This window comes from Mustela nivalis (assembly GCF_964662115.1).
Source record: "Mustela nivalis genome assembly, chromosome: 7".
NCBI classification, from domain to species: Eukaryota; Metazoa; Chordata; class Mammalia; order Carnivora; family Mustelidae; genus Mustela; species Mustela nivalis.
This window is the reverse complement of record NC_139026.1, coordinates 86,899,077-86,926,013: the sequence shown is the minus strand read 5'-3', so window position 1 is coordinate 86,926,013 and position 26,937 is coordinate 86,899,077. Positions and strand designations below refer to the sequence as shown.

Genomic DNA, 26,937 nt, shown 5'->3' with positions numbered 1-26,937 from the left:
CTGGAGGCTGATGCTCAACCACCTGGCCACCCAGGCATCCCTAAACATCCTTTACATCAGGGGAAGTATGCCTGGGTAGGACAGCAATGAAGGTAGAGAGAGCTCAAATGGGACAAGACCCAGAGCAAGCTCCAGAGGTGCTAAGCTAGAAAAGGAGAAGGGACCTAATGATAAATTCTGGGGTGCTCTCATTTTTGCCCAAGATCAGCTTTACTTCAATTCCTAATTCCTAGAGGCCTTATTTAGACTGTTTTTGTTCCTGAATAATCAGTGGGCTTTTCAAGCTGTGTATATTCCACAGTTCTGACTAGGGGAGAGGCTCCTTAACATGCCAGGGCTCTGAGGGGCAGGGCTGGTAGGCAGTTATGTAGCTCCTCTCAACCTTGGGTTGCCCTCCAGCCTACTGATCCCAGAGTCCCAGGCCCAGTCTTCCAGTCTGGACTTTAACCAGATGACACACAGAGTGTGTCGGCATGAGTAGGTATCAACCTGGAACTGGACCTGTGCCTGATTCATCCAGGAAGAGGACCCTGGGCGGCAGAACAAACACCCTTAAGCACCTCCTGCTTGGTGGTGAGGCATGGGGTGAGAAGTGATCTGGCCCAAGAGGGACTTTGTTTGCTTTGTTCTCGTCTTCTATGTCATCCCCAGTTGCCAGACACCCTCATTCCTTTCTCTCTGCCCATCTCTGGGTCAGGAACTGTATGGGTTTTTTTCTAGATGATGCAAGAAGATCGATCTATCTAATCTATCTATCTATCCATCCATCTACCTATCTATTACCTATCTGTTGGTCTATTTAGGTGAAGGCGATTCCAGACTTGGGGTTGAAAGGGGTACAGCGGGAGCTGATAAAGGGGTACGGCAGGAGTCTCTGGGAGAGAAAGCCAGAAGTAGTTTGGATGGATATTAGACAGAACAAAGAGGTCAGAGATCTGTGGGGTCACCGTCCCACCCCCCAGCCCCGCTGCCACCTGTCCGTAGTTGAGGCAGATCCTGCTTTTCTCTTGGGACAGAGCCAGCTTGACCTCATTTTCTGCCTTCAGGGCCAGTTTGCTTTTGACACTAATTGATGGGCACTCAGGACCATTAATTTTGCTTCTCGTCCCCCTCCCCCCTTCCTAATACAAATGCAAACAGTGTGGGAATCCCCTTGCAGAGGATGCAAAGATACGGCTTTAAGAGAAAGGGAAGGGAGGAAAAGGGCACTGACTCAGATTCTCCTACCATTGGCTGCCGGAGGGGATCCCACCTCAGGGATTGGCCCTGACAGAGTCCGCCTCCTCTTGTGATTGGCTCGACCTGGGCAATATAAGGCGGCCGTGCCAGCCTCCTTTTCATTTGGAGGGAGGCGAGCATCCCGGCTGGGTTTTTGTGCCAAGACGCACCTGGCGCAACCCTCTCCTCTCTGACTCTGAGTCCACGTCCCGCGGAGGCTACAGCCATGAAGGAGAGACGGGCCCCCCAGCCAGTCGTGGCCAGATGTAAGCTCGTTCTGGTGGGGGACGTGCAGTGCGGGAAGACGGCGATGTTACAGGTGTTAGCGAAGGACTGCTATCCCGAGGTGAGCGGCCCGCCCGCCGGCCAGCTTTTCTCCTTGCCTGCCCGTCTTCCTGTGGCTAGATTCCCACCTGCCGGGGGTGAGGGAGACCTAGCTTCCCCGTCCCCCAGCTTACCGCACGCCACCCTGCCCCATCCTCAGCCGCCCGGCTGGAGGACCGCCCTGTCTCAGCCTCCCCTGAGACCTGTTCCACTTCTGCCGCCCCGCTGGCTCCTCCTCACCTCTTCACCCATAGGCCCCGATCAGATACCCTCCTCCCTCCCTTTATCCCGGGGTCTACTCTCGGGAGAGGGAACTGGAGGCATCTGAGAGTCTGGGGTTTCTTCTTGACGTAATACCTGCTGGTCTCCTCATCCCCTCAGAGGTTCTGAGAGCCCATCTCCAGGCGGGCTTCTGCTGCCCTGCTGGTCCCACAGGCTTGTGGGAGAAGATAAAGAGCTAGCATTTCCTTGGGGCTCTAAAATCCGGAGACATACAAGTCTGGAGAGGAGAGAAATCTGTATGTTTGCCTCTCTGACCATCTAGGATTGGGGTGGGGGAAGCTTTGAAAGGGGGGGGGGGGCTTGTCCCCCATTGGAAGTCATTCAGATTTCTTTTTTCCATGGAGCAAAGTGCCTGTGCCTCTACACTGCCCTCCTCCCTGTCCCATGTGTCCCTCCTGCCACAAGTAACCCCCTCCCCTCCCCTTCCTTCCCCTGCCCCTCATCTCCTGCCACTTTAGTATCTCATAGGATGAGTGGCTTCCTGTGTAGCCAGCACTAAACAGAGGGTTATGAAAGTAGGGGAGCCCAGGGTGTGACGAGCTCCTCTCTTTTCACAGACATATGTGCCCACCGTGTTTGAGAATTACACAGCCTGCTTGGAGACAGAGGAACAAAGGGTGGAGCTCAGTCTTTGGGACACCTCAGGTAAGACTGCTGGCCCTAGATGCCCCCTTCCCACCCCCACTGGTCTGTTACCGTTGCTGGCTTTAAGAGACTGTTTCCCTCTTTGCTGGGGAGGACTGTGTATGATGCTGGCTGGGAAGCTGACAGAAGGGGACCTGAAGATTCCCTTGGCTGGCATGTCCAGGGGCGCAGAGTGAATGAGCCCCAGAAGCCACTTCTCTGGATCTAGCTCCTTCTTTCAGAGGGCTGGGATGGTGAGGTGAATGGACCCATGAATATAACTGGGGGGCAGTCAGGCGGGGCTTCTCCATTTCCAGCCCCTGCCCTCCGTGTCCTCCCACCTCCGCCTTTACGGCCCCATAGTCAAGCCAGATAAGAGGCAGGAGTCCGTGCTGCTGGAGGCAGTGGTGGTTGAGGCTGGGAGACAAGCCTGCTTTGGGGAAATACTGCTCCTGACTCAGTTTTCTCTCCTGCTTTCCGTCTTGGGCCACTGCTGTCCGCCTGCCGCAGCTCAGTTCCACTTGTCATACTGCTGCAGCTCAGGGATGAAGCGATGCATCATCGATGTTTTGGAGGGTGGGGGAGATGGTTTTAATGTGGGGCACAGTCTCGTTGTAGATAGTGCAGGGAGGAGGGTGGCTGTGACAGTCACCCCCTCCACCCCCACCCTACCGTACTGGGCTGAGGTAGAAGATGCTGGGTCTTTCTGGAATGTAGAAAGCAGTATTTTTCCTCTCAACCCTAAGCCCTCAGTGCTAGGCTGTCCATTGCTTTGATTTTGATCCCTTCCCATTATCTCTTTTACCCCAGTTCTTTTTTTAATAGACTGGGCTCCGAGTCATAATTAAGGACTAAAAGCCCAGAGTAACAGAAAGAAAATAAAATCCACCCTCCAAAAATGCACATTCAGGCTGAGTTCAAAGAGGATCTGTGTAAATCACTAGGGGTTTCCTGTTACATATAATAAATATGCCATCCTATTCCTCTAAGAGCTGTTGTTGTTCCCATGGTCTAATTTTTGAGGTCTGAAAAGATTGGGGGTAGGGGGGTAGATAAACAGAAAATGAACCTTCCCCTTGCTTCCCCCCTCCCCCAAACAAAGCAAAACAGAAATTCCTCCACCTGGTATGCCTTCCTCTGATGCAGTTCCAGGGGTTGGGAGGCAGGGTTCTGGTTATCCTGGACTGTGCTATGCTGGCTGGATCCGACCGGAATGCAGCTCGGCTGCAGAATGTATGGGGTATCGGCTGCCCTACCCTGCCCACCTCCTGAGTCTTCCCAGAATCTTACTGCAGCTCATCTCTTTTTACTACCACTGCCCCCAGAGTGCCCCCACCCCGCCCCCACGTCAGAATGCAGCCCTTGAATCCCAGTCCAGACTGGCAGACCTGAAATTAAGCCCACTGTAGGAGACAGGGCCAGAATATAGTCTATGCCCCTGCTTTTGTTTCCCCTTTTCCCTTTTTAAGGACTAAGGAAGATGATATTTCTGTCCAGATAATGGAAAGTCAGCAAAGTGGTGTCTGTTCCTGGTGTCGCATCCCCACCCCCCAATTTCAGAAGGGATGCAGCCTATCAGTCATCCTCCAACTCCTTCTTTCAAATTAGGTGCCCACAAGGAAGGAAGAAGTGATGGTGGTGTGTGGGATGGGGCTTCCCAAAATCGGGGCCAGGGTCGAGCCTGTTCCCGTTATTCACGTGCTGGTCTTAGGGGAGGGGGATTGCCTGGAGCCAGAATGGAGGCCTCCTCCCCTCCCCTCCCCCTTCCCCAGTGCTGCAGTGCTCCCTTTGCTCAGTGCTGGCGAGCTAAGACCCCACCTCAGACAGGGGATGGGGGCGGATTGCTGAAGGAGCAGATAGTTATTGCAACTCCTCTTTACTCTTTCTCTCTTTCTTTTTTTTTTTTTAACCAAACCCCCACCCCAGCTTGGATTCCCCCCAGTTTCCATGGCGATTGCGGTGCAGGGAGAGGGGCTGCTTGCTATTCTGAGCACGGATTGTCTGGGTTCCAAATCTGCTACTGTTCCTTCCCCAGGGCTGGGGGCAGGCTGAGCCCCTTAGCGTTCTCCCATGCTGGGCCACCTGGGCCTGCAGTGCCCTCTGCCCTGCCGGTGAAGGACCCTTCCTTGAGCCTCCAGATCCCTAGCTATGGGTGCTGCTCTCTTTGAAACTGCCTCCCTGAGATCTTGGGGGATAGGGGCTGCAGTTTTTCACAGGCGGAAAGAGTAAGGCACTGAATCCATGCTGTTCCTCCTCCCCTTTCAGCCTCCTAGAGTTCTGACCCCATGGCAAAGAAGCCAGGCAGCCAGTTATGTAACAGGCAGGTTTGTTTCTTCATTGGAGAGACCCTGGAGCAGAAGCAGGGAGCAGAGGTTGGGCAGCAGGCAGACTCTAGAAAAGACACCTGACCCAAGCATAGTCTCTCTGCAGGGGTGGGAGCATCCCCCTCTGGGACTCATAAAACTGGCAGACCTGAAATTAAGCCCACTGTAGGAGACAGGGCCAGAATATAGTCTATGCCCCTGCTTTTGTTTCCCCTTTTCCCTTTTTAAGGACTAAGGAAGATGATATTTCTGTACTGCTTTCTGGCAGGTGTTTGGGTCCCAACATTTTAAGCTGCAGCCTATTCCCCGGGGACGTGGGTGGAGCCAGCTAACCTAGGGGTCAAGAACAGGATTCCTAGGGCTCATTGGGCTTAGGAAGGGCAAATGCCACAGCTCACCATCAGCTCTTTCTCCCACATACCAGGATCTCCCTACTATGACAACGTCCGTCCACTCTGCTACAGTGACTCGGACGCGGTGTTACTATGCTTTGATATCAGCCGCCCAGAGACAGTGGATAGTGCACTCAAGAAGGTGAGTCTGGGCAACTGGGCAGCCTCCAGCTCAGCTGGAAAATAGAAAGGAATCTCGGGGACCTTGCTGTCCAGTCCCCCTTCTGTAGCAGGAAGAAACTGACGCCAGGGAAGGAAGTGATTTGCTGGAGACTGTACCCTTAGCTCCAGCTCTGGGGCTAGAACCCAGACTCCCTCCCTCTCTGCCCCCTGCCCTTGCCATAGCCCGTACTGCTCTGCCAGAGGCCCAGCAAGGGAGGGTGGTGTTGAAGACACTGAAAGTGAAGGATCGAGAGTCAGAACCTTTCCATGTCAGAGTTTGAGGCTTAGATAGGGGGTATTTTTTTTTTTTTTAAGATTTTATTTATTCATTTGACAGAGAGAGATCACAAGTAGGCAGAGAGGCTGGCAGAGAGAGAGAGAGGGAAGCAGGCTCCCTGCTGAGCAGAGAGCCCGATGTGGGACTCGATCCCAGGACCCTGAGATCATGACCCGAGCCGAAGGCAGCGGCTTAACCCACTGAGCCACCCAGGTGCCCCAGATAGGGGGTATTTGCAGGGAGCTTCTGTTGCCTTTGATCCCAAGCCCACCAAGATGGGGCAAGCCATGCAGGCAGGAAATGCCTGGTCTGGGGGGCAAAGTCTGCCCATCCCAAAGAATCTCCCACCCTGTGGAAGTAGTTTTCCAGAAGACTTTGGGATTGTTATCTCCTTTCCTTGGGAAGAGACTGGTTGGCTTCCTCCCTGTTGCTCCTGGCTTTCTGGACCTGTGAAGCCCTTTCACTGAGTGGAGGGAGCAGAGCTACGCCACACATGCTTGGTAGAGAGTGGGAGGAGATTTTGCCCCCCTGCTTCCTTTGGTGAACTGGGCTGTTGAATGAGGGGCAGGCTCTTGGGGTCAGCACTCCTGTGGCCCCAGAGTCCTCACCAGCGGGAAGATGATGTAATTAGTACATTGGTGATGGTCTGTGACTTAGGGAGGGCTGGGCTGGTGATATGCTGGATGGCATGTCTGATGTTGCCCGCTGGGCTTCTCCAGATAGCTGTCAGCCACTGACTGTTCTTCCTTCTTCCCTCCCCACCTCCCCTCTCACATGGCTCTTCAGTGGAGAACGGAAATCTTAGATTATTGTCCTAGCACCCGTGTTTTGCTTATTGGCTGCAAGACAGACCTGCGAACAGACCTGAGCACACTGATGGAGCTGTCGCACCAGAAACAGGCACCTATCTCCTATGAGCAGGTGTGTGTGTGTGTGTGTGTGCGCACGTACATGTACACATGCACGTGTTGGGGTGGGATGGGGTGCCGAAGGCTACAGACAAAGGACTTGAATGAAATGTGGCCCTTGCTCAAGCTCTTACTTTGGCAAGGGAGAACTGGTGTTCTGGGGAGCCATCTCTAAACAGCAGACCAGTCATCTTGCTAGAGGTGGTAGGCAACTCTTTAACCCCGATTCATTCCATAGGTTGGCCGATGAGCCATTCCTGTGTGCACTAGTCTTTTTCAGATTGTTTTTTGCTGACTGCCTGCCTTAGAATCACCAGATGTGCTTGTTAGAATTCCTGACTCCATACCTATCAAGTCACTCTAGGAGAAAGATACAGAAATTGCGTTTCTCATGAAATTCCTGTGTAATTTCTTTCACACGTGGGAGCGTAAGGCTCATTTCTTTTAAACCAGTGGCTCCCGTTAAGAGTCATCTGGGGAGCTCTTAAAAATATGAATGCCTACCCACAGAAATTCTGATTTACTTGGTCTGGCATCAGGATTGTTCTAGAAGCGTTACAGGTGATAGTGAGGTGCACTTAGGCTTCCCCTTCAGAAAATCATCAGCAGAGGGTGGTGGTGGGAGATTGGCCCTTGTCTCATCAGGAGGAGCCTGGGGGAGTACCATTAAGACAGAAGGCAGTGTCTCGGAGCCATCTGGGACAACAGCCTTGATGACCTCACCCCTTCCACAGGGCTGTGCAATAGCCAAGCAGCTGGGTGCAGAAATCTACCTGGAAGGCTCAGCTTTCACCTCAGAAAAGAGTATCCACAGCATCTTCCGGACGGCGTCCATGGTGTGTCTGAACAAGCCCAGCCCGGTGCCCCCAAAGAGCCCTGTCCGAAGCCTCTCCAAGCGACTGCTTCACCTCCCCAGTCGTTCCGAACTCATCTCGTCTACCTTCAAGAAGGAAAAGGCCAAAAGCTGTTCCATTATGTGAAGTGGGGGTTGGAGAAGGGAGGCAACCTCCCACTTCCTCCCTTGGGTTGCAGAGGCACGGGGGAGAGGGAGGATGGGACAATTTAGGACACTGGACATGCGTTTTTCAGATGGCCACGGTGAGGGCTTGGAAGGAGACAGGAACAGGACAAGGAAAGAGCCAGGCCCGGCTTGAGGACCTGACACAGAAAGAACCATCACACCCCAAGCCAGGCACTAGGTTGTGGTGGGGGTGGCTGCCCCAGTGTCCCCCCCGCTCCAGAGGAAGGAAAGGTGTGGGGGTGTGGGGGGCATGCTGGCCTCATGGGCTTGGGGGCCTCTAGGAGCCTCACCTTCAGCATCATGCCTCTTCCACACAGCGCTTCCATGTGGGCCAGGGGACGGGAGGGGTCCCCGAGCCCTTCCCTTCCCCTCTGAGGAAGCCGCACAGGAGTGGAGTGGGGAAGCCAAGAGGTGGCTCCCTTGGGAGCTGAGCCCTGGTGCTTCATAACTGAAAACCAGAAGGGCAGGAGCTGGTCAGAACCAATGAGAAGGAAACCTCATCTTTGCATAGCCCATGCCTCATGGAGAGGTGACATCATACATTCATATGCTTCTCACCTAAGTCCCCAGGGTCCAAGGGAGAAGCCCCAGACCCCCTTCTCTTGCAGTGTGGGGGTGGTGGTGCTGCAGGGGGCAGGGCTGGGTGGGGGTCACCAGACTTCTTCTGCCCTTAGGGCAGTACAGCTGGCATTTGTTTTATAGACTCTTGTCTTTGGAATCGGGGGGAGGGGGGAGTGTTTCAATCTGTTCTATGTTCCGTGTTTAAAGAAGAAAAACCTATTTATTAATGAAAAATACAACACATACAAAGCAGTTGGCTCTGTTTTCTTCGTTTCTTTCTCCGTTCTCCTTGTTTTTTCTTTGCTCACAAGGAAGAAGCTATCCTGGGGCCCTTTCTGTGGGTCGCAGAGTGGCTGCCTCTACTGTTCCCCGGCATCTCCAACAAGGGTTTCCCTTTCCTCCTCCTCGCTGTCTCACCCAAACCCTGCCCACGTCCAATAAGCCAGTAAAGAGCTCTTTAGCCCCAGGTGGGGTTTCTCAACCTTGGAACGAATGACATTTTAGCCTAGGTCATGCCTTTGATGCTGGGGCCTGTCTTGTGCATTGGAGGATGTTTAGCATCATCCCTGGTCTCCACCTGCTAGATGTCAGTAGCAACCCCCTGAACCGCCCCCCCCCATCACAATGTCTCCAGATACTGTTAAATATCCTCTGGGGGCAATATCAGGCCTGGTTGAGAAACACTGCCTTAGAGAATCTAGAGGAGAGAGACAAGCTTTGGTGAAATCCTCAGTAGACGATCCAAGTCACTGAAATTCCAACCCCTGCAGAACATGGGACGGACTGAAGCCATGGTTCAGGGGCAGTTCCTATGGTTCCAGTTTCCTACGAGTTGAAGGAGAGGTAACGTATTTTGCTTTCTTGACCTCCCGGTTCCATTGCCTGTTGATGGCAGCTCAGGAGCCTTAACATCCCTTCCTTTCAGTTGCTTACAGCTCTTTTTTCCAAGTTTCACAGTGCACTGGAAATAGTTACTATATATTGCGCTCCAACTACGTGCCCAGCACTGCTGAGAGCTTTACCTGGATTATCACACTTAACTTTATAAATGATAATAGCTAACATTTGTTAAATGTTTATTATGTGTCAAGGGCACTTACGAGTTCTTTCTGTTACTTAATTCTGTGCTAACCCTAAGGTGTACTATCTACCTCCTTTAACTGATAAGGAAACTGAAGTTCAGAGAAGTTAGTTAATATGTCCAAGGTCACACGGTTAGAAAGTGATAGAACCCAGATACAAATCCAGCAGCTGGATTCCAGAATATGCACTTAAAAAAAAAACTGTTATAACAGTCTGTGAGGCAAGAAATACTCCTATTTTATAAAAGAGGAAAGAGAAAAGTCAGAGATGCTGTATAACTTGCACAAGATCGTACTGCTAGTAAGTAATGGAGTCAGGATTCCGACTGGGTCTCAATGTTAACTATACTCCCATGGGCTCTATATTGTTAGCTGTGCTGTACCTAAACAGGAGATTCTACTTATGGGCCAAACTCCAAACTCCCATCTCCAAAGACGCGTGTATGAAAGAACTACCAGGGGCACCTGGGTAGCTCAGTGGGTTAAAGCTTCTGCCTTTAGCTCAGGTCATGATCTCAGAGTCCTGGGATCGAGCCCCACATCGGGCTCTCTGCTCAGCAGGGAGCCTGCTTCCCCTTCTCTCTCTCTGCCTGCCTCTCCACCTACTTGAGATCTCCGTCAAATAAATAAATAAAATCTTAAAAAAAAAAAAAAAAACTACCAGGGTAGGTGGGACAAAGCATGTGAGTATCCTTGAAGCACAATGCTTACATGTGTCATGAGAAAGCTATGCACAAACACTAGGGGAACTCTGCCACTATGAACTTGAACAAACCTCACCACCTTTCCAGTTTCTCATCTTTCCAGCTTATCTGTAAAGAGTAGTACTAGCCTGGAAACGGGAAGAGCATGGATTCCAAAACGAAATGAACTTGGAGTTGAACCCTGGCTTCATTCTTATAACTATGTTGCTGCTGAAGGCATAATTCAACAGTAAAATGATGATAATAACTACATCATACTGTTACCAGAAATAAGTAAGCTAAATAATAAAAGTGTCCAGCATAGAGTTGGGCACCTCGAAGATTCTCAGTAAATACTACAGCTGCCGCTCTTAAGGTCTACACCTTCAGTCTGATCGTTCAAGTTCCATTCTATGAGCAAAGAGCCCTCCAGTGTTCACTGCATGAGTTACATCGAGTAGATCTCAGATATCCTTTCCCCTCAGATCTTCCTCTGGGGTAAAAGTGGGCAAGTCAATGGCAGTAGAGTTCTAAGAGCCAAAGCCTGTCTCTCCCAGGGTTACTTTGGGCCATTGTGTGTGGTGTTTCAGGGGTTTAGGATTATTTAGAATTATTTGAGGCTCTATTTGAAGAGAACTTAACATACATTTAGAGAGAAAAGCCAGACCTACAGCCCCATAGTATTGAAACCAAAATGCTGATGATGGGAAAATGGGAAGGGAGAGGACATTAGACACCTCCCTGTATCTATCTAAACCATCCCAGAAGTTGCAAGGTTTGGCTTCTTTGGGGCCAGTGGGGCTGGTGAACTATGAACCATAAGACCAAAGAGAAACTACAATTTGGGATAGAGAAAACTCCGTGGATGACTGAAGAGGGGGGATTAGGAAAAAAAAAGAAGCAAACCTAGGAAGGTGGTCCAACAACTGGGTAGATTCCAAAGGGCAAGAAAATAAGGAAGCCAGGATCCTACTTGGAAAGTCGAGAAAACAGGTGCCACAGCCCAGGTGATACCATCCTTCTAGGAGGGCTATGCAATCCATGTATGGGTTCATCTGGAGTTGGCATAATAACTAGGGGTTGTTCCTGCCGGGCCAACGTTGTTAAAACGTCCTCTTGAATTGGGGATAGTCCCACACAATGAATTGTCCCATCCTCATTGTGAAACACTAGGTTACTCCTGTAACCTAACCTTTAGTTTGTCTACCCGTAAAATGGGGCTAATCTACCTCACCTTTTTTGTTGTTGTTGTTGTTGTTGTAAAAACGCTCTTCCACACACGGTACACTATTTGTTGTTACTGTAGTTGTTAGTGAAGATTAAGCGCTATTGATAGCTCAGGAAGCCCTTAAATTCCGTCGTCGTAAGCCACAGGTCATGACTTTCTGGGAGGACCAGCGCATTCCAAGGAAAACTGCGCGGCGAGAGAATCCTTGGCTGGAAGCAAACCCAAAGGTAACTCTCACTCCCGCAGATTCAGATGTTTGGAGAACCACATTGCCCAGCAGACCCCTCGGCCCGGGACCGGCCCTCGCGCGGTGCATTGTGGTATTAGTAGTTCTCAGGCCCCCGATGTTGGCCCACGCTGCCCTGCACCGGGAACTCGCCTTCCCAGCTTGCCTCGCGGCCGGGGAATGCATCTCGGCGACCAGGAAACGGGAAAGATGGCGACTGCTCGGAGACGTTGAGGCCGCGTTGGGCGGTTCAGACTCAGAGTGGTGAGTCCCGAGCGATGGAGGCGGTCCCCACGAGCTTGCAGAGAGGGCGAGGGTGGGGGCACGGCGGTGGCCCCTGCCTCCGGGATGAGGCGGGGAAGAACGCTTCAGGGTAGAGGCACGAGCCAGGAGAGCTCTGGCGGGCTGGAGCGAAGGGGCGCGGGCCCCAGGGCGGAGTGTTGGCTCCTGGGGACACAGGCCAGGTCTCTAGACGAAGTTAACGGGCCAGACTCTTGCCCATGAGCACACAGCACCTGTGATACCCTCCATTCGAGCTTATTCCTTCATGTTTCGAGTAGCCCTTGCTCCAGCCAAACTGGGACTTTGGCTTTTCTCCCAGAATCAGTCATGTTTTCCCGCCTCTGCGCTTCCTGTATTATTCTTTTGCTGGGAATGACTTTTCCGCACCCTCAATTACACGTCTTCAAATTCTACCTATCCTTAAATGCTCAAGAGCCACTTCCTCCACAGATCTTTCCAAAACCTCTTTTGCAAATGAAAAGAAACTTCTTTGAATTTCTATAATACTTCATCTGAGCCTTCATCTTGGTAAGTGCCTCATACCCTCTATTGTTCTGTAACCTACCTTTGGACAGGATCTTCCTGATTTCCTTTTGTAACTCACCACAATATCTAGCACGGTGCCTTGCATATAGTAGATACTTGATAAATATTTAATTGGATGAGAAAGAGGATCTGCCCCTACCCTACAAGAACTGAGGAACTCAGAGACCTGGAGGTTTGCAAGGAAGGTTGCTGGGAAGCGATGATCAGGGTAAGCCTGGTTATCAGGCCCCTGTGATAAGTATAACCTATAATAAAAGTTGTCCATATTTATTTTTTCCTTATTATCACTTCTCATTCTCTTCTAAACCCACTCCACTCAGGCTTCTATTTTTCTCCAGGCTGTCAAAACAGCTCTTGTCCAGGTCACCAACCATCTCCATTTTTCCAGCTGCAATGGTCACTCCTCTATATCCTAGTCTTTTTCCACTTGGAAAAGTTGCCACTCCCTCCTTAAAACACACTTTTGGCATCTGTGGTGTACTTTTTTCCCCACTTTCTTACTGGCTGCTGCTTCTTCCCAGTCTTTTTCTCTGGCTCCTCCTTTGCCTGACCTCTAAATGTTACAGTGTTCCACAGTTTAATCCTGGTTTTTTTCTATTTCATTCTTAACTATACCTACCTAGGTAATATGATTTAGTGTTCCATGGCTTTAAAAGCCATCTATATATTGATAACTCAAATTTTTGTCTCCAGGTTCTCCTGAGTTCTAGAATTGCATTTTCAAAATGAAACTTTTGGTTTCTTCCTAAGTCTGTTCCTTCTTCTGTCATTTCTGGTCACTAATGGCACCATGAACCATTGGTCAAACTTTAAATTTGGAGTTATCTTTGTATTTCCTCTTTCCCTTTCTCCCTTCATCAGTTAAGTCCTGTGAGCTTGGCCAACAAGTTTATCCTGAAGCTCTCTACTTCTTTCCATCTCCATTGCCACTTTCTTAGAAGAAGCTACTGTTATCTCTTGCCCGGACTATAAATGGCATTCTCAGTGGTCCTTTTTCTACTCTTGCCTCCCTATTCTATATTTTCTTGCAAGTCACCAAATTCTTTAAAAATGTAAAATTAGATCACATCACTTCCTGTTTAACACCCTTTAAGGTTCCTGTTGCTGTTAGGTTGAAATCCACTTTCCTTTCCCCTGGTCTAAAACACATTCCCATGATCTGACTCCTGACTATCTTCCTGAACTCAGATTGAATCAGTCTTCGGTACCCCCCCAACCCCTCCAATCACTGTCACTCAGCCACACAAGTCTTTTTTTAATTGGCAAACATGCTGAGCTAGTTCTTGCCCCAGTGTCTTAGTACTTGCTGTCCCTTCTACCCAACAAGATCTTTTCCCTGATCTTCGCAGTCTCTTTCCCATCATTCAAGTCTCAGCTTACATGTCATCTAAAAAATTCTTTCTTGAGCCCTCTCTCATTCTTGCCCTTGCCCGTCATATCCACCCTGTTTTATCCTGTTTATTAGTTCTCATTACTATTTGAAATTCTCTTACTCTGCTTGTTATCTGCTTCATTGGAATTTAAGCATTATGAGATCCGAGACTTTTTACTGCCATATCTCCAGTAGGTAGAACAATTTCTGGCACCTACCAGGTGCTCAGTGAATATTTGTTGAAAGAGCAAGTGACGATGAGGATGCTTTATAGAGAAGATAACCTTTTTTCTGGATTGTTCTCTTAGGGTTCTAAATAGAAGGAGATATAAGTATAACTGCATGATGTACTAATACAGAACATTGAGTCATTTCTTAGACAGTTGTGAGGCAAGATGTGTTGTCTTCACCTTTTGAAAGTGCTACTTGTTCATTTATCTTTTCTTTACACATTACCCTTTCTTAAAGATATATGGCAGCATATTACATGAGGAAAGGAGATCAGAAGCGAATGCCTGGGGAGCTGCTATTCCAACTACACTATTTGGGCATAAAATAATTTCTGATAAATGTATTCTGAGTCTTAGGGATGATGGTGATGGTGATGGAGTAGAGGTAGATTCAGACTTAGTGTCATTTTAGCTCCTGGCTGAAGCAGATTTTGTAGTCTGAAGGACAGTTGACAGTGCAACATGGTGTTCAGTGTCCTGCAGGCAGGAGGGGACAGAACAAATTCCTGCACAGAACAAATTCATGGGACAGGGTAGTGGTCAAGGCGGTGAGAATCTGAGTAGGGAGTGCCAGTCAGGCCATCTGTGACCTTTACTTTTTGGTACCTTTCCTTTTTTCTTTCTATTCTGAAATAATTACAGATTCACAGTGAGTTGCAAAAAAAAAAAAAAAAAAAAGTGCATAGAGGTTCTGTGTGCCCTCCACAAAGTTTTTCCCATTACATAATGAAAAGTACATTTCTTTTGATCTGGGTGAAAGTGAGTTTGTTTCTCCACTTAAATTTAGGTTTTCTTTGAGGTCCTGGTTATAATCCCAAATCTTAAAGTTAAACTTTTTTTTTCCCCTCTTTTGGGCTTTCTTTGTGAACTCAAGAGAACTTGCCTACCTGAGCTTCCATTTCCTCATCTATTAAGTAGGCGTTCTTAGGATGCTTGGGTGGCTCAGCTGTTAAGCATCTGTCTTGGGCTCAGGTCATGATGTCAGGGTCCTGGGATCGAGTCCTGCATTGGGCTCCTTACTCAGTGGAGAACCTGCTTCTCCCTCTCCCTCTGCCTGCCTCTTTTCTTGCTTGTGTTCTTTCTCTCTCTCTCTCTCTTTCTCTGTCAAATAAATAATAAAATCTTTTTTAAAAAGTAGGCATTTCAGTATATCTACCTCATAGGGTCATTTTGAGATTAAGTAGATTATATATAAACAGTTTAGAGCTGTACCTAGTACATCATAAGTATTCCTCTTAAACATGACAGATGGCAGGAGAGATAGCTGATAAGAAGGACCGGGATGCATCACCTTCCAAGGAGGAAAGGAAGCGATCTCGGACTCCTGACAGAGAGCGAGATAGAGACCGGGACAGGAAATCTTCCCCATCTAAAGACAGGAAGCGGCATCGTTCAAGGGATAGGCGTCGGGGAGGCAGCCGTTCTCGCTCGCGTTCCCGTTCCAAGTCTACAGAAAGGTAAAGTAACTTTGCATGTCTTATATGGGAAGGGAGAGTACATTTCAAACTTCCTCATTCTTGGTTCCTCTCATGCCTCCGGTATTAGGACTTTATATATATTTCTCTACAGTCTTTCATATATTTCTTATATTTCTCTACAGTCTAAACCTAGTAGCCCAGTAGCTCTTTTTTTTTAAAGATCTTATTTATTTATTTGACAGACAGATCACAAGTAGGCAGAGAGGCAGGCAGAGAGAGGGGCAGGGAAGCAGGCTCCCTGCCGAGCAGAGAGCCTGATGGGAGGCTCAATCCCAGGACCCCAAGATCATGACCTGAGCTGAAGGCAGAGGCTCTAACCCACTGAGCCACCCAGGCGCCCCAACCCAGTGGCTCTTAAAAATTAAGAGGGATTTATAAATAAACTTCTTTGGAAAATAGCCACGCTCTTTCCTTTACATATTATCTATAGCTGTTTTCATGCTAAGCAAAACTGAATAGTTGTGATAGAGACTTTATGGTCCACAAGGTCTAAAATGTGTATTGTATGGTCCCTTACAAAAAAAGTTTGCTGGGGTGCCTGGGTGGCTCAGTGGGTTAAGCCTCTGCCTTCAGGTCAGGTCATGATCTCAGGGTCCTGGGATCTGTCTGTCAAAAAAAAAAAAAAATTTGCTGATCCCCACTTCAGATTGGTTTAAATTACTTTGGGGGGTGCCTGGGTGGCTCAGTGGGTTAAAGCCTCTGCCTTCAGCATGAGGGGTGATGGCATGATCCCGGGGTGCTGAGATCGAGTCCCACATCCGGTTCTCTGCTCGGCGGGGAGCCTGCTTCTCTGCCTACTTGTGATCTGTCAAATAAATAAATAAATAAAATCTTTAAAAATAAATTACTTTGGTAAATAGGACTGTACTGTATCAAGTAAAAACATCCCCAAATAAAATAATGTGGGTTAAAAAAAAAAGAAAAGGGGCGCCTGGGTGGCTCAGTGGGTTAAGCCGCTGCCTTCGGCTCAGGTCATGATCTCAGGGTCCTGGGATCGAGTCCCGCATCGGGCTCTCTGCTCAGCAGGGAGCCTGCTTCCCTTTCTCTCTCTCTGCCTGCCTCTCTGCCTACTTGTGATCTCTGTTTGTCAAATAAATAAATAAAATCTTTAAAAAAAAAAAAGAAAAGGGCGCCTGGGTGGCTCAGTGGGTTAAGCTGCTGCCTTCGGCTCGGGTCGTGATCTCAGGCTCCTGGGATCGAGTCCCGCATCGGGCTCTCTGCTCAGCAGGGAGCCTGCTTCCTCCTCTCTCCCTCTGCCTGCCTCTCTGCCTACTTGTGATCTCTCTCTGTCAAAAAAATAAAATCTTTAAAAAAAAAAAGAAAAGAAAAGAAAAAAAAAGAAAAATTAAGAGGGAACTTGGAAGATGAAGGTCCAGATGATCAAGGATAGTCCCTCTCTTTGCATAGGCCATGGCCCATTGTTGCCATTAATGCTTAGTACAGCTCTGATTGAGAAAACTTTTCTTTTCTTTTCTTTCTTTCTTTTTTCTTTTTTTTTTTTTTTAAAAGATTTTATTTATTTATTTGACAGAGAGATTACAAGTAGGCAGAGAGGCAGGCAGAGAGAGAGAGGAGGAAGCAGGCTCCCTGCTGAGCAGAGAGCCCGATGCGGGACTCGATCCCAGGACCCTGAGATCATGACCTGAGCCGAAGGCAGCGGCTTAACACACTGAGCCACCCAGGCGCCCCTCTTTCTTTTTTTTTTAAGATTTTATTTATTTGACAGAGAGACAGTGAGAGAGGGGACACAAGCAAGGGGAGTGGGAGAGGGAGAAACAGGCTTCCCACTGAGTAGGGAGCCCAATGCAGGGCTCAGCCCCAGGACCCTGAGATCATGACCTGAGCCAAAGGAAGATGCCTAATGACTGAGCCACCCAGGCGCCCCTAGAAGACTTTCATAGAATTCCCTTATAGCTTCCCCTGGACACATATACCCCAATTTGTAAAACATTACTTTGTGGAGAAAAGAGCATGAGAACCTTTTTAGTGCTGCAGTGAAGCTGGATACTCTGCTAATACTACATGATTTCTTAAATTTGTTGTCTTTAGAGAGCGAAGGCATAAAGAACGAGAACGGGATAAAGAGCGTGATCGGAATAAGAAGGACCGAGACCGGGACAAGGATGGGCACAGACGGGACAAGGACCGTAAGCGATCCAGGTAGCTGAGAGAATGGGAGTGGGCTTTAGGAAAATGGTCCCATCTCTTACCGTCTGCCTCTAAGCTGGCTCGGTGTCATAGGAAAGTAAATAGTTCTTAGCGGCTCCTACTGGCAGTGATTGCAGAGCTGTCTTTTTTAGAAGGCGTCTATCCTTAGATGCTATAACCAGTTTCTTGGGTCACAGTCATCTAGGGTCAACTTGTTCTTAAAGGTTAGAAATTAGTTTGGGAGGGTTACTAGCCTGTAAAACATTCTCTTAGCTCAGTTGGACCATTTGGGTTTCTACCCAAGATGGACAACATGTATCTGTTGGGATAGCTTAATGCCCCAGTATCTTGATCTCTTTTCCCTGGAAACTTTGTATGCAAAGTTTTTATTAGGCTCTGAGTGTGTAGGTTAGAATTCAGGGCAAAGGATGTAGTTCCATAACAAATAAGGGGGTTGTTTAAGATCTCTTATAGATTGGGCTTGTAGCAGTTGTGGGGGAAGGATCACGGGGACTGCTAGGAAGGGAGAATGGGGACACAGAGCAGGTACAGAGCAGTATCTGGGAAAGGTACATGGGTTGGGGGGACCTTGTAGACTAAATTCATTCTGTATATAAAGTTAAGTAGGATGTTTTTCTTCAATGTGCACCTGCTATTTGGAAGAGGTGTTTTTGCCCTGGGTACTGAAGACCCACTTGCGAGAAGAGATTAGTTTGGGAAAAGGAGAATCAGATAGAATAGGGCCAAGACAGGGCCATCATGAGGTTTCAGAACAGACAGTGACCATGCCTGTGAAGGAAGCTTCAGGGTGTGAAGGATGGCCAAGGGCCAATCTTGTGGAGTCATGGAAAAACTTCCATCCTTTCCAGGGCTCAGCCTGACCCTCATTGAGGGGGCGGGGTTAAGAGAGTGATATGGACCTTTCCTGTTCCTTTTCCTTAAAGCTTATCTCCTGGCCGAGGAAAAGATTTTAAATCTCGGAAAGATAGAGACTCTAAGAAGGATGAAGAGGATGAACATGGTGATAAGAAGCCTAAGGTAAAGGAGAGAAAAGATTTCTCTCATCTTCCTCTTCAGTTCAAATTCTCCGTTACCAATCTCCAAAGGGAGAGAGCCTTTATTGACTGAAGTCCTGTGTTTTATCTTCAGGCACAGCCATTATCCCTCGAGGAACTTCTGGCCAAGAAAAAGGCTGAGGAAGAAGCTGAGGCTAAGGTGAGAATGTGGGGGTCTCTATGATTGGCAGGGCTGCGCTTACAGAACATTGCAGACTGAGGGACAGAAACAACATAAATAAATTTTCTCTCCGTTCTGGAGGCTAGAAGCTGAGATGGATGTCTGTAGGGTTGTTTCTTCTGCGACCTCTCTCCTTGGCTTGTAGGTGGTTGTCTTCTCTGTTCTTACATATCTTCCCTCTGTGTGGGCGTGTCCCCACTGTCTCTGTGTGTCTAAATTTTCTCTTAAAAGGACACTCGTCAGTTGGTTTAGAGTCCACCAGAAGAGCCTCATTTTACCTTAAACACATCTTTAAAGGCTCTGTCTCTAAATAACAATCATACTCTGAGGTTCTGGGCGTTAGGGCTTTGACACACAAATTTTGAGGGGGACATAGTTCAGGCCATAGCGGGGTCCTCGACCTATCCATGTTTTCCTTACCTGGTGTAATGCCTGAGCAAATACTGTCGGGCTCCCTGCTGTCTCCTCATCAGTGGTGCGATTATATCCCACTTCTGTGTCCTTTATATACAGTTCCAATCTGTTTTGTAGCCCAAGTTCCTCTCGAAAGCAGAACGAGAGGCTGAAGCCCTAAAGCGACGGCAGCAGGAGGTGGAAGAGCGGCAGAGGATGCTCGAGGAAGAGCGGAAGAAAAGGAAACAGTTCCAAGACTTGGGCAGGAAAATGTTGGGTTCGTTTCCCTCCCCTGTGTAGCCCCGGTGCAGGGTAGGATTGGGATGGGATTGTCCTGTCACTCAGTCACTCAGGAGGGCGGGAAACCAGTTGGTCTGGAATTTGGAAGAGGGAGGGGTGGGGGAGTTGATGAGAAGACTGTGTTAGAGCTTGTGTCCTAGAGCTTGTGTCCTAGAGCTGCCCCTTCTCATTAGCTGTCCGCTTCCTCTCTGCGCCCTCTCTTTTTTCTTGCACTGAGCTCTTCTGCAACTTTGCTTTCCTTGGTCTGCAGAAGACCCTCAGGAACGGGAGCGTCGGGAACGCAGGGAGAGGATGGAGCGGGAGACCAATGGAAATGAGGATGAGGAAGGGCGGCAGAAGATCCGGGAGGAGAAGGATAAGAGCAAGGAGCTGCATGCCATTAAGGTGCAGGCCTTGGTTCCGTGTTCGGTTCCCCCACCCACCATGGAAATTTGGCTTGGCCCTCAAGCCCTTCTGATCTCTACATGTGAGCCTGGCTGGGCCTTAGCTTCACTTTTTGTCCCTGGGCAGGAGCGTTATCTAGGCGGCATCAAGAAGCGGCGCCGCACGCGGCATCTCAATGACCGCAAGTTTGTCTTTGAGTGGGATGCCTCTGAGGACACGTCCATTGACTACAACCCCCTGTGAGTGGTTCTGGGCCTGAGAGCTAAGTCTTGTAAACTAGTCTTTTCAGCTGGTCCTGGAGAGAACTGGCGGCTACAGATAGAGAAGTAAGATTCAGGGCCGGGGATGTTGGCTGGCGTATAGGCAGCCAGCTCTCTGGGTGAGGAAAGACCCTGGCTGGGAAGGTTGGACAGATCAGGACGTACTGGTAGTCTGCCCTTCCCTGCCACTGTCACCGCTTCTGCTTTTCTCCCTCCGCCTCCACCTCAGGTACAAGGAGCGGCACCAGGTGCAGTTGCTGGGGCGCGGCTTCATCGCAGGCATCGACCTGAAGCAGCAGAAGCGAGAGCAGTCGCGTTTCTATGGAGATCTCATGGAGAAGAGGCGGACGCTGGAAGAAAAGGAGCAGGAGGAGTGAGCGGCGCGGCTGGGGGTGGTTGGCCAGAGCCCAGCGCCTGCAAAAAGGAGCTGCAGGGTACTGATCCCACTTGCCCCTCACGTCCCACTCCAGGGCCAGACTCCGCAAGCTTCGTAAGAAGGAAGCCAAGCAACGCTGGGATGATCGGCACTGGTCCCAGAAGAAGTTAGATGAGATGACGGACAGGGACTGGCGGATCTTCAGAGAGGACTATAGCATCACCACCAAAGGTGGCAAGATCCCCAATCCCATCCGGTCCTGGAAGGACTCTTCTCTGCCCCCACATATCTTGGAGGTCATCGATAAGTGTGGCTACAAGGTAAGGAGGGGCTGATTGGCTCAGAAGACCTGACATGTTCCTACATTTTAGGGGAAATAGGCTTCATTTGGGAACAGAGAGCTTTGTTCCTTTGTTCCTCTCTTTGGTGCCTTCTGTGCCAGGGAGCACTCAGGTAACCCTGTCTGTCCCTTTCTGGTGGAAGTATTGGCCTGTGGTGACCGTGTTTCCTCCCTGTGTGCTGGTATCCTCCTCCTGTGCTGGCACACGGGCCCACTTCTGTCAGCAGTAGTCCAGGACTCAGAGCTCCATCTGTATCCATCCCTCTCTCTGGGTCCCTGCAGGAACCGACACCTATCCAGCGTCAGGCAATCCCCATTGGGCTGCAGAATCGTGACATCATTGGTGTAGCTGAGACCGGCAGTGGCAAGACAGCAGCTTTTCTCATCCCATTGCTGGTCTGGATCACCACACTGCCCAAAATTGACAGGTGGGGTCAGCAGGCACCCGTTGGGGTGGGTTTGGCTGGGTGGGAAAGGTCACAGTGGCAAATGAGCATTTGGTTTTCTTTCTTTCTTTCTCTTTTTTAAATAAATTTTATGTATGTATGTATGTATTTGTTGTTTAAAAGATTTTATTTATAAATTTTATTTATTTGTGTGTGAGTGGGGATTGGCAGGCAGAGGGAGAAACTGGCTCCCCGTTGAGAAAAAAGCGTGATGTGGGACTCAATCCCAGGACCCTGGGATCATCACCCAAGCCAAAGGCAGACTTCTTAACCAACAGAGCTACCCAGGTGTCCCTGTATTTATTTTTTATTTTATTTACTTATTTTTTAAAGATTTTATTTGTTTATTTGACGGCGAGAGAGGGAACACAAACAAGGGGAGTGGGAGAGGGAGAAGCAGATTCCCTGCTGAGCAGGGAGCCCGATGCGGGCCTCCATCCAGGACCCTAGAATCACGACCTGATCCGAAGGCAGACGCTTGATGACTGAGCCACCCAGGCGCCCCTTAATCTTTTTTTTTTTTTAAGATTTTATTTATTTATTTGACAGATGGAAATCACAGGTAGGCAGAGAGACAGGCAGAGAGAGAGGAGGAAGCAGGCTCCCCGCTGAGCAGAGAGCCCGATGCGGGGCTTGATCCCAGGACTCTGAGATCATGACCTGAGCTGAAGGCAGAGGCTTTAACCCACTGGGCCACCCAGGCACCCCCACCTTATTCATTTTTAACCAATGTTTGTTTATTTTAACACGGGGCTTGAACTCACATGGGGCATGAACTCATAACCCTGAGATCAAGACCTGAGCTGAAATCAAGGGTTGGATGCCTAACTGACCCAGCCACCCAGGTGCCCCTATTTTTTTTTTTTTTTAAGATTTTATTTATTTATTTGACAGAGATCACGAGTAGGCAGAGAGGCAGGCAGAGAGAGAGAGGAGGAAGCAGGCTCCCTGCAGAGCAGAGAGCTCAATGCGGGGCTTGATCCCAGGATCCTGGGATCATGACCCAAGCCGAAGGCAGAGGCTTAACCCACTGAACCACCCAGGCACCACCCTGGTGCCCCTATTTTTAAGTAATCTCTGCACCTAGGGGTCGGATTCATGACCCGGCAGTCAGTAGTCCCATGCTCTTCCAACTGAGTCAGTCTGGTGCCCCTGTTTGGTTTCTTTCTTTTAAGTCTATAATCAGAAGCCACCTTCTTTGGTCTGGGTCAGATATTAGGGAATGATTGGATCACAGTATCAAAGAAATATATAATTTGGTTGGCCAGGACCACTCCCTGAAGAACTTGACTGTCCTGGAGTCTCTGATTTTTTTCTTTTTTCTTTTTTTTTTTTTTGGTGGGCAGCAAAGGAAAGTTTATTGAGCAATAGTAAAATGATAGTTCAAAGCTCCCAAAGAGGGAGGGGACCCAAGATGGTTGATCTGGAGTCTCTGATTTTTAAGTGAGATCTTTGCATCCTTTTCCCACCACCCTCCCCATCTCCATAGCTACCCTTAAGAATGACTTTGTCTTGCTCCTGTTTGTGGTTGGATGAGAACCAAAGCTCATGGAACTGTGGGATGCCCCATTTACCACAGGATCGAAGAGTCAGACCAGGGCCCTTACGCCATCATTCTGGCCCCCACTCGTGAGTTGGCTCAGCAGATTGAGGAAGAGACCATCAAGTTTGGGAAGCCACTGGGCATCCGCACTGTGGCCGTCATTGGAGGCATCTCCAGAGAAGACCAGGGCTTCAGGCTGCGCATGGGCTGTGAGGTTTGTTCACCTAGCTGCAGCCAGCCCGCTGTGGGAAGCTGTGGGGGCTGTGTTTCTAGTTTCTGCCACAGATGTACAAGAAACTGAAGAAAAAGATTGGCTTGTATGTTTGATAGGTTGAGTACCTCCATTGTGCAAGGGAAGCTGGGGCTCAGGTCAGTAACTTGCCCAGAGTCACAGCTGGCAGTGAGCAGAGCTGAGGTTCGTATCTAAAGCTCCTATCTGTGCTCTTATTCTGCCATAGACCATGTCTTCTCAGGGTGGGGGAAGAGAGCTTTTGACAAGAACTCTGATGCAGGAATTGAGTCTTTCACAGACTTCTTGCCATAATCCCTTTATGTAATCCTCTCCATAGTTGCCTTTAGTTCTTCTTTGTCTAAGAAAGTTCCTTCTGATTTTGCCTCTTCTGTCTAACTTCTGGAGATTATTCAGGGACCTTATTCATTCCTAAAAAAATAAAAAAATCCAAGGTGGCAACAAGTGATTTTGTGCCAGTTCTTAGGAATCTTTGTTGCTTAGTTCCTTAGCATGGGAGGTCTGTTGCCCAAGTGGGGGATGGTTCACAGGAGGGAGAAGAAAGAGGTGCATGCTGCGGCTACATATGTCTTCACTGTGCCCTCCAGATTGTGATTGCTACCCCAGGACGTCTGATTGACGTGCTGGAGAACCGTTACCTTGTGCTGAGCCGCTGTACTTATGTGGTTCTGGACGAGGCCGACCGGATGATTGACATGGGCTTTGAGCCAGATGTCCAGAAGATCCTGGAGCACATGCCTGTCAGCAATCAGAAGCCGGACACAGATGAGGCTGAGGACCCGGAGAAGATGTTGGCCAACTTTGAGTCAGGAAAACACAAGTACCGCCAAGTAAGGCTGCTTCCCTAGCCGGGAAATCAGGGCACAGTGCCAAACCTGCTCTGAGGCCTTTCGTGCCCCGGGTGGGCCCAGAGTACAGTTGCCGGCATGCCAACCCTCTGGAAGTCCTAGCAGTGGAGCCATTGGCTGTGCCCTAGAAAATGATTCCAAGGCCTCATGCTGGTCCCTACCAGGGGTGCCAGCAAATGCTCTCAGCCCTTCCTGCCATTGTAGGATGTAAAGGACCTTGGTGAACAGGTACTGAGGGAAGAAGGGGGAAGGCAGAGGACACAATCTCTTCTGGTGGGACTTGTCAGAGCTTACTCTGTGGCTCATTTAGGTTCATTAGCCCAGGCTCTGCTGCCTGTGGCAATGGGGGAGACGTGGCAGTGTCTGCCCAGGCCCAGGTCTGAGCTTCCTGTTTTCGTAGACAGTCATGTTCACGGCCACCATGCCCCCGGCGGTGGAGCGTCTGGCCCGGAGCTATCTTCGACGACCAGCTGTGGTATACATTGGCTCTGCGGGCAAGCCCCATGAACGTGTGGAACAGAAGGTCTTCCTCATGTCAGAGTCAGAAAAGAGGTACGGGGGCAGCTGAACCAGCAAGAACATGATGAAGAAGGGGCTTTTTTCAGTATGAGGGTTGGAGGATGAATGTTCTGCTGTGTTAAAGAGCTGCTGTTTTCTTGTTGGGGGTGCCATGGGCTCAAAGGTTATGGGATTGGTCCTGGTAGACCACGGTGACCGTCTCATGGAAGCATGCTTCTCATTATTCTCCTCTTCCTCTTTTCCCCAGGAAAAAGCTGCTGGCAATCTTGGAACAGGGCTTTGATCCACCCATTATCATTTTTGTCAACCAGAAGAAGGGCTGTGATGTTTTGGCGAAATCCCTGGAGAAGATGGGGGTGTGTCTTGCAGGGGAGAACCGAGTGGGCTTTCTCAAAATAGAGGGCCCCTTAAGTTCTATCTCATTATTAACCTCTTTAATATACAAGTCAGGGCCTGAGGGAAGAGGCGGCTTGATGGGGATGAGGAACTGGGTCTCTTGCTGTGATTGCCTGTCCAGATCAGCAGTGCCAGCCAGAGCTGCCTTGGGTCTTCCTCCAAGGGGGCTGAGCCAGGGATAGGTTCTGACATGCACATTGTGGCCAGATCTGAGGCTGTGGAATGGTGGATCAGAGTTCTTTGTGTTGATACATGTTTGGGAAAGGGGGTGGTGTGATCAGGAGGGAGATGGGGGTGACCGGTGTCCTTTAGTCCTGCTTTTGGTGTTCGAAGGGGAGGGTGAGTCCTCTCCACTCAACACTTGGGACTTTCTTAGGTGTCTTGGTCCCTGCTTGCCACCCTCATCTCAGCCTCATTCTCTCTTTGAAGACTTCCCTTCTCTCTGGCTCCACATGTCGTGACCCCCAGCTGCTTTACCTTTGACCTTTGTCTGCCCCGGCCACACCACATCCTGTTCTCTCCCTTCCCTTTCTCCAGCTTGCCTATCCTCTTGCTTTCAGTTGCACTCATCCTCTCTCCTTTTTCCTTCCCCTTCTACCCTGCTGCTCTGCAGCCCTCCCTCGGTGTCTACAAAGAAGTCTTTACCCCTGTAACTTCTTTGTCTTTCCATGACCCTGCTGCTCTTCCTCACCTCACCATTCTCCCAACAGTACAATGCGTGCACGCTACACGGCGGGAAAGGCCAGGAGCAGCGAGAGTTTGCACTGTCCAACCTCAAGGCTGGGGCCAAGGACATTTTGGTGGCTACAGATGTGGCGGGTCGTGGTATCGACATCCAAGATGTGTCTATGGTTGTCAACTATGATATGGCCAAAAACATTGAAGGTACGTGCAGGGGAATGCAGCTTCCATTCAGGTAAAGGGCGGCTACTTGTTGGGTGCTCATTCCTCCCAGCTGAGTCTGGGATTGCTTGTCCCACTGAGACAAGCTCTGCTCCTGTCTCCCGTGGGTGTGTTGTATTCGTATGAGGGACAGAGTCCCGGGGTGTGGGGAAGCATGGCGGGGGGCTGCTCTCTGGCTGGGCGTGGCAGGATGATCACCATCAGTAGTGGTGGGGAGAGTGCAGTGGCTGCTGCAGGGTCAGGTGGCTCGAGCGGTATCTACTGCCCTCAGAGGTGGGCTGGGGTGGGTGATGGCTGTTGAAGTGAGGCCTGGTATCCTCAGTGGCATTCCTCCCCCTCTCCAGATTACATCCACCGCATTGGCCGCACGGGACGAGCTGGCAAGAGTGGTGTGGCCATCACCTTCCTCACCAAAGAGGACTCCGCTGTGTTCTATGAGCTGAAGCAAGCCATCTTGGAGAGCCCGGTGTCGTCCTGCCCCCCGGAGCTAGCCAACCACCCAGACGCCCAGCACAAGCCAGGCACCATCCTCACCAAGAAGCGCCGGGAAGAGACTATCTTTGCTTGACACAGCACACTTCCCGTCAGTTTCAGGGCATGTTCTGGAGCCTGTTCCTCAGGACCCTCGAATCTTTCTTTCCAGGTCCTCACTCTCACGGGGCCTTAGGGAACAATCAGACTCCTTGGCCGCTACCTCTGGTCTGCAGGCCTGAGTATGGGGCTGCAGTGGGAGAGGAGCCTGCTGCAGGGGCGGGGAGAACAAAGTACCCTGGGTTCTGGCCCAGCTCTGCCCCTCCAGGATTGCACTGGGCCTTCAGCTCTTCCCGCCATGGGGGCGGCCGGTTGGTGTTGAGGTGAGTGGAGTACCTCGAACCACAAAGCCTGGCTGCCTGGCCTCACCTCTTTGGCACGGACCTGACTGCAGAAGGGGCATCTGGGTTGCTGCCCGAGCTGACCCCGGGGGGCCTGGCACGGTGAGGGTGAGGGACCTTGGACTCTGTCACTTTGGCAGCCGTTTGTCCTTTTGGATTATAAAACAAACCAGTTGAGAGCCTTGTTTCGAGCTGTGCACGGCCCCTGTGCCAAGGGGTACTGGGTGCTCTAGACACCCCTCTCCCAGGGAATTTTTTTAGTAGATGTGGGGACAGGGTGAGCCGGCTGTGCCCATCTTGAAGTCACTGAGTGAAATTTCTGTTTTTTATTCTCTGAGAAGATGAGTTTGTATGTTCTGAGAATAAATACATGAAGACGAAGGCTATGTCCCATTCTGGCCACACTCCGTCTCCTGGGTTCTCCCTGCTGCCACAGAAGATGGCAGGATGGCCTTGGGCTCACTGGGTTGACTTGGGAGATGAGAGAAAATTGCATCCGGAGA

At 49.8% G+C, this 26,937-nt stretch overlaps 2 protein-coding genes across 2 annotated transcripts; both read left to right on the top strand.

Annotated features, from left to right (window-relative positions):
• The first annotated feature begins 1,340 nt into the window (after positions 1 to 1,340).
• On the top strand, positions 1,341 to 8,345 carry RND1 (Rho family GTPase 1). The gene is made up of 5 exons (XM_082741140.1): positions 1,341 to 1,564; positions 2,382 to 2,469; positions 5,197 to 5,306; positions 6,390 to 6,524; positions 7,246 to 8,345. The coding sequence occupies exons 1-5, from the start codon at positions 1,445 to 1,447 to the stop codon at positions 7,489 to 7,491; spliced, it is 699 nt and encodes a 232-aa protein (XP_082597266.1). The 5' UTR covers positions 1,341 to 1,444; the 3' UTR covers positions 7,492 to 8,345.
• A 3,105-nt stretch (positions 8,346 to 11,450) lies between these two features.
• On the top strand, positions 11,451 to 26,815 carry DDX23 (DEAD-box helicase 23). The gene is made up of 17 exons (XM_082741131.1): positions 11,451 to 11,576; positions 14,991 to 15,199; positions 17,270 to 17,380; positions 18,313 to 18,406; positions 18,518 to 18,583; positions 19,136 to 19,274; positions 19,548 to 19,681; positions 19,808 to 19,920; positions 20,171 to 20,314; positions 20,412 to 20,637; positions 20,940 to 21,085; positions 22,683 to 22,860; positions 23,484 to 23,726; positions 24,145 to 24,296; positions 24,511 to 24,619; positions 25,370 to 25,544; positions 25,907 to 26,815. The coding sequence occupies exons 2-17, from the start codon at positions 14,991 to 14,993 to the stop codon at positions 26,128 to 26,130; spliced, it is 2,463 nt and encodes an 820-aa protein (XP_082597257.1). The 5' UTR covers positions 11,451 to 11,576; the 3' UTR covers positions 26,131 to 26,815.
• Positions 26,816 to 26,937: the final 122 nt, after the last annotated feature.